The sequence below is a fragment of the Leiobunum rupestre genome, chromosome 2 (assembly GCF_980474605.1).
Source record: "Leiobunum rupestre chromosome 2, qqLeiRupe1.1.hap1, whole genome shotgun sequence".
Classification (NCBI taxonomy): Eukaryota; Metazoa; Arthropoda; class Arachnida; order Opiliones; family Sclerosomatidae; genus Leiobunum; species Leiobunum rupestre.
Genome location: NC_143385.1, coordinates 66788122 through 66797831, shown reverse-complemented (window position 1 = coordinate 66797831; position 9710 = coordinate 66788122). Strand labels below are relative to the sequence as shown.

Below are 9710 nucleotides of genomic sequence, written 5' to 3'. Positions count from 1 at the left end.
CGCATCGGCATCTGAAGTTCTTAACCATTGAATTGGGAATAGTACCGCTAGAATTACAGCAAGGACAAATCCTTGATTACAGTTTCAATCTGCCTTCCGCGAAACAAATTTTTGAAAATTGAGCTCTATCATTTGTTAGTGGTGCCATCCGTTGTTAGCGGTGGGAACTATATCCTATGAAAATAATTTTTTCAAAAATTCCACCTTGAACGTGATAAATGGCGCCACCGTATAGAGTTGGTGGATGAGTGCGCTAACTTGAAATTTCTTTGTTTCGCGAAACCACGACTCCTGCATTCCAAGGGTACTATTCAAAATTCAATGCTCTGAACATGTTGGCATTATGATAACTAAATTAGATTTCCAAAAATATAATAGTGCAAATCATCATTTTATTTCCTGCTTCTTTCCTCTTAAATAATGATAAATTATTTACATATTTAAAGATATCGAGATAAATCTATGACATTTTTAATTTTCATCACTCGAGTCTTCATCATCCTCCAGCTCCGGCATTGGAAATCTCAAAATTGCCGCCACTCCCGTCAACTGGCCCAATTCTAAATATTAAAAGCAACATTTAATTTTAAAACCCAAAGATTTATTTTCTGATAAAAACGAATAAACCTACGTTCTCCAGAAACGTGTAAACTGGAAAATAGTTTCACGTCTCCTCCCGATTCTTTTACGCTATCAACCAGGGATACGTATCGTTTACGCTGCGCCACATCTTGACATCGAAAGAGGTTATCAGAAATGAGCAAAGTCTCAATAGCCTGGGCTTCATTGGCCTTTTCAACGTGTTTGACTCCGTAGAATGCTTTATTAGGCTCAGTTTGAAGCATTGCGTAAAAGGTTTCAATTAATTTAACTTCACTAGCTGCCTTCGTATCGGCCATTTTAGCATTAAGCGACTGGTCTTGCAAAATTTCTAGTTTCAAGCCAAAAATTATTATTGCTTTTGCGGCTAAAATTAAAGGTAATGCAAATACCATTTAAACAATGTTTGAAGCCTGAGGACGAGTGAATTAATATGAAACGGCTTTTGTTTTCGAGTAAAACTTTTATATCTAATTTGACAGCTTGTTGCAACATGTATTCAAAAAATTGATCCTATGAATATAAATTTCTTTACAACTTAATAATATTGTAAAAAAAATTAAAAAGAATTAACAACCTTAACGAAACCAGGACTGGCAATTATGACACATTTCACCAGGTCGAAATTTACATGTCTTATAATGGCTTGCATGACTGATTCAAAAAACTTTTGTAATCCTTTATCATGTTGGGCACAAAAACCTTTGCGTTTACGTGGAATGCTGACGTCAATTTTGGCTCTCACTAAGGTCATACTGGGTGTAACCAAACACAGATTGGCCAAACCTTCATGCATTATAATAGCAGCTACATCAGCTTTTTGAGCCGGGTCACAAGCAAGCTCTGATATAAATTTTTGAATCCGTTAATATTTTAATTTAAAACGCAATTCATTTATTACTAACCCAATCTGTCCAAAGCCACACTATCCCAATAGGCTTTTATTAAAGTAAATTTACGGTTGAGTTCCAAATCCAAGGTATGGTAAGCTCCCATCTGTCAGATAAATTTATAAACAATCAATACAAACAACTATTTCTGTAATTGTAATAATACCTTAACATATTGATTTTCTTGTATATTTCTGCCTTTTACTCGCAAAACGCATGCTTGTGTATCAAAATCTATAGTTTCAATTTTTATCGTTAAAGTTGTTCGGACACGATTACTTCCGGTACTACCAGTGGAAGACTCGGTTGTGACTTTTCTGTAGAATTCAATGCCTGTTAAAACTTTCAGCTTGTTAAATTTAACAATTTGAGTGTATACCTTATTGTAGAAGCCTTTAAGTTATCGCCTTCGGCCACAAGATTGTATGCGTGCCACATATCTTCAGATTCTTCAGCAATAAGCGTTACACTCCTATGGAAATGTCGTAAGACAAGTTCTACTAACCGAGGCCAATTATTGAACATCAAAATGTAGACAATACACTCACCCTCCACCTTCCTTATCGATAGATCTGTGAGTTAGCTTCATAACTACGTTTATATATAATAGAATTGTCAATAATTAAATGCTAAACTACATAATTTTCGTGTTTTATACAAGATCGAAAATAATCTACGTAACAACTCGACGCCATGTTGTTTCCAAGGGAAATAATGAACGCGGTGTCGCCATCTAGCTCCCCTGCTTATCGTTACTCATATGCAAATTTATTTAAAATTGACTCAAAAATATCATAAACCTTTTAATCATTGCACAAATTTCTGTACAGTCAATCGCTGAAAATTAAGCACCGAAAAATTACACTTTTTTTCAAACACCATATTAAGGCACCATCTATTAATTGCAAGAGCTTTGTAAATTTGCAAAGTTAAATTAATGTGCGAAATTAATTTTAAATACTTGGGTGATTAACAGTTTACACACCCAAACATAACCATTAAAATTTTTGGAATAAAATTTAAATTTGTGCAGAAAATGACTAGTAGCTAAGTACACAAAAAGTATAAAATTTAACATAAATATCTAACTTAAAAGCTGCGAAATAAAATTAACAATAAAAAAAACCATAAGTAGGATTTGGATGACGAAAAATTTCCTTTTCCTAAATCTCACAATCGATGGACCAGCTTTCCATTAATTTTTGCTTAAATTTTCTTATCTTTTATCACAAGTGCAATTAAAATTTAATTAGCTACATTTTTAAGTTAATGGCCACTACAACGCAAAAGCTATTAATACAAATATCTAATTTTACAATTTTTCCTCCTAATTTTTAATTAATGGTAGTAGGAGTTTGATATTTTTTTAAATACTTTGGCTGTGTATTTACAGTTAAAAATATATATATATACCCCTGAAAAGCTGCAACACAGCACAGCAGTTAGCCCCCTCAAGGAGGTGCTGCCACCTTCATTAAATAATGAGAATTAGAAAAAAAAGCTAAATTAGAGGGGTCTTAAAATTTAAAATTAAATAATTTTTACATTTTAAATAAACTTGTAATAAAATTTTTTTGTATAAATATAATTTACAAATAATAATAAACACCGACAGAGTTAATTCAATAAAAATAAATATTTAGAGTTCACTAACTTCCATATCTTGTTCTTAATAATATTAAACTAATAAATAAATAATATATATAGTACTATGAGTAAACACCCATAACAAGGTGGAAAGGTATTTTAAACTACCTTAAAAATGTGAAGTAAAAGTTAAACGGTTCATCAATTAAAGAGTTAAAAAATGTAGTATTCTTCGTATTCGTGAACTTTCCGGTAAAGACATAACCCATTTTTTGACGCTGGTCAAAATAACACTTGAAGTAACTAACAGAGCTCCAGAGATGCTGTACCCATCAGGTATCTCCTCAAAAAATATAATTTGCCATATAAAAACAAATACAATATCCGCGGCAGCTCTGACAACTGACACAGGACCTGCCTGTTCTAGCTGCAACGAGCGAGTGAGCATAATCTGACCGCAAAAACTAAATAAACCCAATAACACTATGAGCCATTGATCAAACCCACAATAGGGTAACGAAAATCCATTGAGAGCGGTCGTTAATAAAGTGGTTTCTATGATAGAAACCCAACCAAAGTTAAACATAATAACCGAATGATGTACCCCTTTCACTTTCCTAACCACTATGTATACACTCGCACTGAATATGGTTGAAGAAAGAGCTGCCGCAACACCGTAAACATGGCCAGTATCTTTTAAAGTGAGTATGGACTCTGCATCTGCAAATATCATGGGTAATTTAGTGACTAGCGCCAAGCCTATTAGAGTGAGTATAATTGTAAAAATGTGGATAATACCACAAGGTTCTTTAAGAAAAATACGGGCAAACATTGAAACAAAAACCGGGACGCTAAAGATAATCACGTTTGCATCGGCTATAGGTAAGTAGTGCATAGCGCAAAATCGTAGAAATAAGCTGGCTGATCCTACAATCCCACGCAAAATTAGTAAATGACGTAGATTTCTAGGACCTAGAGGATTTTCTTGGCTTTGAATCACCATTGGCAAGGTAAATACCAGAATTCCTAAGAACCGCAAGCACGCAAGTTCTCCAGGATGGATGTGATAGAGATACTTCACAATCACCGAACATAATGAAAAGAAAAGACTAGACAGGCAGGAGAATAAAAGTCCTTTGTATAATTTCCAATTTTCACCACTCTGTTTAGTCTCTCGATCTTCTAGGCTTAAGAGAGTCAAGGGCCTAACAACAGTTTGATCAGAGGTTTCTCGCGGATCCGTATCAACATCATCTCCATAATGATCATCAGACAGAAAACTGGTTTCGACTAATAAATGTTCCTGCTCTGAGGAGTCTCCATTCCATTGCAATAAAGGCATTTGTGGAACTCGGCATACTGCTCCGTCTTTTACATGGCCTGATGTATGGTGCAGAGAGTCCTGAAGCGATATTATTTAAGAGTTTAACGATTAAACTTGACCGTGAAATAAGAAAAATAATTAATGGCATGCGTCATGCTGAATCAGACTAAACCAAGCTCTTCAATTTCCCCCACTTAATGATACCAAGATGATACTATGGCACGAACCACCGAGGCTTAGTAAATGTCAAAAACAGCAAATAAATGCGTTATTTCTAGCATTATTATTTCAAAAACAAGCGAAAGAGATGGAAAAATCGGTAATTGTTTTCATCGTTCGTTTCATAATGGTAAATGAAAATTAAACCATAAATTAAATACGTACCAACATTTAAAAAAATTATATTATGCACCAGCCATTTCGCAGACTCAACAGTCAACACGTACAATTTTAACGTTTTCTCCAAACTCGGCCAACTTTGATTAAAAGCTATTACAGTAGCAGACTGCCAATCAATGTTGGCCGTGCTAGAGAAACAAAAAATTTATGACTAAAATGGTTCTGCCCATAAAGACGACCATTGGACCATTTAATTTTTTCCCTTTTTTTTGGGGAGAGTGAAAAAAAATGGGTCAAGAATTTCCCGTAAGATTCAAAATTGCGTAGTACAATCGAAAAACGCTATACGTGTAAAATTTTAAAACATTTGTATATTGTATATTTCATTTTAAAATTAATTTAATTTCTATCAAGTAAACATTAAAATTAAAATTAAATGTAAAATTTTACATCAAAAGGGTGGTGGTTTCGTACCAAAATAAATTATTAACTCTCATTATAATAAAAAAAATTGCGCTCCAAATAATTTTTATAAAATATGATTTTAAAACGGAAAAGAAATGAGTTTTTACCTGCTTCCATTTCAAATAACTTTCATAATCCATTTCAAATAACTCAAAAATCAACAATTTCGCTTCATAATTTCTCACTAAAAATAGAATAGTGTTACCACGGAAACAGTTTTGAGAAAATAAGATATCGAAAAGAAAAATCTTTGCGGAAGAAAATGGTTTCTACGAATCGAATCGGTGGTCATGAAACTGTAACGAAATCAGTATGACCAAATTAAAACCTAGTTCACCTTGAGAAACGGTGAAATTCAAGTCAAAGAATACTACTTTCCCTATGAGAAGCGTTTATACAACGTATTTTTAAGATGGACTTGCTATTTTATCTGTAAAATAATTGTCTCTAGATAATTACAGGGGTTTAACTTTATCACGTTGATTCCGTTACCGGTACCCTGGGAAAAAAACAAAGGCTCCTGACTGGGAGATAATTGTTCAGGGGCCGTTCACAAATTACGTAACTTAAAGATATATTTTTCGGCACACATCTTTTCGTATCTTTTGTATTCAGGAGGCGTGGCTTAGCCCATTTTTCAAATTTCGCGCGAGAAACCGTAGCGTCATCTAGAGTAAAAATGGTTGTCGATTTATTTTCGGCTCTCACAAATATAATGGGAAAATGAGTAAAGTTAAGGATAAAGATAAGTTTTGTGCTGGATATGCAGAAGGCATTTCGGGTAATGATAAAATTAGGTATATGCGTAAAATATGTTTATGCGGGGATATAGATCCGTACGAATTAAAGGGAATATAACCTCAGGTATTTGGTGTGGAACACCAACGTTTGCAGCTCTTGCCTTTGGCTTTAGAAATGTTTGGCGCCACTGTACAGGGTAATTTGATAAATTGAAGGGGTCTTCCATAAAGATTGCTTTGCCGGTTATATTCCCTTTAACTATAAAAGATTTCGGAGAGATCGCAAATGACCAAGGCCTTGGTCTTGGATTTAACATTATTTTGTATTTAGGATTTGGTATAGAAAATATTTCATTACTTACTTATTGAAGTTAAACCCTTTTTTACCAATAATATTTAGCCAGAAATGCCTTCGCTGCTCTGATAATTGCAAGCTTTCGGGCCCTGATTTTTAATAACTGATGGAACTTTAAAAAAACGTATATCTAATGGCTTGTAACGTCCATTTCGATTATTACAACCTTTTATTGCACAGTTTGACATGTTTTAAGAATAGACTGAGGTTCAAAAACCAGATTCACAAAGTGATAAGGCAAGGCTTAGAAAAAGAGAGCGTACGAGCACGTGCAGGGGGCCGTGGTACGAGCTAAGGTGCTGAGAGTTAAAATGGCGACCGTGATAAACAAAATGCCCACGAATCGTCAACGATAAAGGGCGTGGCTTTAGCTACTACGTAACAAGATTACGGATCCACAGGTGAAGTGGGGAGGCTACATTTCAACAAGATGGCCAACGGAACAAAATCTAAGGAATTCGTCCCGAGGTCAGCGGTTTTAAGATGACATTTACGGAAAACAAATTAGAAAATCTAATTAAATCGTGTATTACACGTTGGCGTAAGTAATATAAGGGTGATTAGTATGCCACAAACTTTTCTCCCGCCATTAATTAATGTAATGAAAGTCTGTGGCCATGGAGGAAATAAGGAGAACCGACTCAGTCTTTGAAGAACGTAGGGTAATTTTAGAAACAAAAGCACTAATGCCCTCTATCAAAAGTAAATTGTGCTTAGAGGGATTCTTATCAAAACTTAGTACCTTATCGCTGTAAGAAATTGTCCTATTTTCTTAGACATTTTTAAAACAGTACTAAAAAAGTATTATATAAAAAAGTGGTTTTGTTCAACTTTTTAAAATGTTGCTCTTATGTCACAAGGCACGGCTTTATTATACACCTCGGCAGCGGTGTATATTTAGAGGCCGTATTTTCCTCCGCGTTAAAAACCGGCGGAATTGTACAGGATGATTTTTAATGCTACTTTGAACGGGGGATTTCGCGACACGTCAACTTAACGTGGGCATGATCAGGACGGATCCTCGGATTGATAAATATTATTTTATTTTTGTTGCAGATCATTGCAATAAATAAATAATACATAATAATATAAATAAATTTTAAAACTTTAAATGTTAGATGTGTCGGGATGAAAATAAATATATATGTGTATACCTTTGTGGACCAAATGTGACAAAAAGTATTATGTTAGAAATGGAGGAGCAGTGAACCGTGAAAGGTTGAATGAGGTCATGGTTGTTCACAGAAATATACTTAAATACTATTGTAATTAACTTGAGATTTAAAAAAAATAATATGTCCCTTTAAGGGCGCACCTATAACAATAAAAATAATATATGTCCCTTTAAGGGCGCACCTATAACAATAAAAATAATATATGTTCCTTTAAGGCCGCACCTATAACAATAAAAATAATAATATCAGTCCCTTTAAGGCCGCACCTATAACATTAAAACATAATATAAGTCCCTTTAAGGCCGCACCTATAACAATAAAAATAATAATATCAGTCCCTTTAAGGCCGCACCTATAACATTAAAACATAATATAAGTCCCTTTAAGGCCGCACCTATAACAATAAAAACTATATATGTCCCTTTAAGGGCGCACCTATAACAATAAAAATAATAGATGTCCCTTTAAGGGCGCACCTATAACAATAAAAATAATATAAAATATAAAATATAGAATATTCACGCGATATATTCGGTTTGCCGCAATACTTTTGATAAACATGTTTTTTGGATTAGGTGGTCCGAATCTGTTCCATTGCGCCGAATCCCATTCGACCGAACCCAATCCAATTCGCCCGAAAAAGCCGCACTTTGGCGGATTTAGGATTCGGTCTAATGGGATTGTCCCATTCGACCGAAAAAGCCGCACTTCTCCGGGTTTAGGATTCGGTTTTATCCGTTTCAGAACAGCATGCAGTGTTACCTAACCTAACCTAACCTAAAGTAGGAGGCCACCAACGGTCAATATATAAGAATTAAACGACAAAACTGGTAAAAAAGACCGTATATTTAATAAAAATAAATCGCAGTACTTCGGCAAAATATGCCTTCAAGGCGGTACAAATCTTGTACCGCCTTGAAGGCATATTTTGCCGAAGTACTGCGATTTATTTTTATTAAATATACGGTCTTTTTTACCAGTTTTGTCGTTTAATTCTAACCTAACCTAACCTCACCTCACCTAACCTCACCTAACCTAACCTAACCTAACCTAACCTGACAGACTTAAAAATATATTAAAACGCTTCCATAAAAAATCAAAAGGAGTAGAAAGAAAAACTATTTTTTTTGCGGTCGTTTAATTGTGAATATTGCGTCGATCGAATAGAAAAATACAAAACCCGCCTTTCATCAAAAACATTGGCGGAATTCGATCTAATGGGAATTCGGTCGAATGGGATTCGGCGCAATGGGAAGATACCGGTGATCCGCAGTCAGACCTACCATTAATATACCTGATCAGTAGCAAATACCAGATAAAAGTCAATAAAAATATATCTATGTTAGACGGAGTCAGCCGACGGGTGAAGCCCTGGGACCAAGAAAAAAGTACTAGTTTTACTCACCAACAGTTGAAATTCAAATGAAATAGTTAATCTCACATGGGATCACACCATTTATTATGAGCCATCTGTTCCGCCAGTAAAATTGCGAGGACGTGGATGATTTTTAATTAGATAATTTAAAAGTTGTTGACGATTCAAACCTGTACACTTATAGACTAAAAAGGTAAAGCTAGGAGCAACAAACGCAAGGAGAATGCAACTAGCCTTTAAACACGCTAACGCGTTGTTGTGTACAAAAATCATTGGACGAACCTTTACGCTGAGCGTTTTACGATAAGGGGGAAGACAATTTCCCAATTTTCCCCTTTCGACGGCAGCAGGCGCTAAAGCGTTTAAACAATGAAAACTGTACGCAAGAAAATTCTGGGATTGAATCCGGATTCCTATTGCTGCGAGGTGAAAGTGCTAACCACTCTGCCACCCTGCCATAATAATAATTATCTTATAAAACATTTACACAATTAAATTTTCTACACGGGCAGGGGGAAGACAATTTAGAAATTTTCCCCTTCCGACTACCGCAGGTGATAAATGGAATATAACCTTAACGCAATCTTTAAAGAAGACTAGGAAGACCCCGTCACAATTTAAGCAAGAATTGACTAACTAGAGCCAGAAATAACTAAAGCCATATAATGAAGAGGCCAATATTGGAAGTATTGGTGATTCCAACGAATTAGAAATCGTCTTTGGGGTTATGTATTACCATGGGCGGCGATCGGAATTAATTCCTGTTGAAGGGCTTAGGGCATAATTTTAAACTCAAATATTTATATACTTAGAACTTAAGCAAGAAAATCTTCAGCTCTAAATATTTAATACTATATTTC

General features: G+C 34.8%; 2 protein-coding genes across 6 annotated transcripts; both read right to left on the bottom strand.

Annotated features, from left to right (window-relative positions):
• Window positions 1-372: 372 nt before the first annotated feature.
• Window positions 373-2187, bottom strand: pelo (pelota mRNA surveillance and ribosome rescue factor). Its single transcript, XM_090165057.1, has 8 exons — window positions 2039-2187; window positions 1870-1962; window positions 1657-1807; window positions 1506-1596; window positions 1178-1443; window positions 993-1113; window positions 632-931; window positions 373-560 (listed from the first exon to the last, which is right to left on the bottom strand). Exons 1-8 carry the CDS (start codon window positions 2077-2079, stop codon window positions 472-474), a joined length of 1152 nt encoding a protein of 383 aa, XP_090021183.1. The 5' UTR covers window positions 2080-2187; the 3' UTR covers window positions 373-471.
• Window positions 2188-2339: 152 nt separating this feature from the next.
• On the bottom strand, window positions 2340-5746 carry LOC149958828 (solute carrier family 35 member G1-like). 5 transcript variants are annotated; one of them, XM_090166230.1, is made up of 3 exons: window positions 5543-5557; window positions 5313-5389; window positions 2340-4479 (listed from the first exon to the last, which is right to left on the bottom strand). In XM_090166230.1, exons 2-3 carry the CDS (start codon window positions 5343-5345, stop codon window positions 3283-3285), a joined length of 1230 nt encoding a protein of 409 aa, XP_090022356.1. In that variant the 5' UTR covers window positions 5346-5389; window positions 5543-5557; the 3' UTR covers window positions 2340-3282. The 5 variants fall into 5 exon arrangements, with proteins under 5 accessions (XP_090022356.1, XP_090022358.1, XP_090022360.1 ...); XM_090166232.1 differs by lacking the exon at window positions 5543-5557 and having other exon boundaries at window positions 2340-3797; window positions 3876-4479; window positions 5313-5474; XM_090166234.1 differs by lacking the exon at window positions 5313-5389 and having other exon boundaries at window positions 5543-5746.
• Between the last annotated feature and the right edge of the window lie 3964 nt (window positions 5747-9710).

Bases quoted from the DNA above. Each gene is read 5' to 3' on its own strand.
- pelo (XM_090165057.1), bottom strand. From the start codon at position 2,079: ATGAAGCTAACTCACAGATCTATCGATAAGGAAGGTGGAGG. The intron at 1,808-1,869 runs GTATACACTCAA...TGAATTCTACAG, and splicing joins TTAAAGGCTTCTACAATAAG to AAAAGTCACAACCGAGTCTT. The intron at 1,114-1,177 runs GTTGTTAATTCT...TTATATTCATAG, and splicing joins CCAGTCCTGGTTTCGTTAAG to GATCAATTTTTTGAATACAT.
- LOC149958828 (XM_090166230.1), bottom strand. From the start codon at position 5,345: ATGGATTATGAAAGTTATTTGAAATGGAAGCAG. The intron at 4,480-5,312 runs GTAAAAACTCAT...ATATCGCTTCAG, and splicing joins GTTATTTGAAATGGAAGCAG to GACTCTCTGCACCATACATC.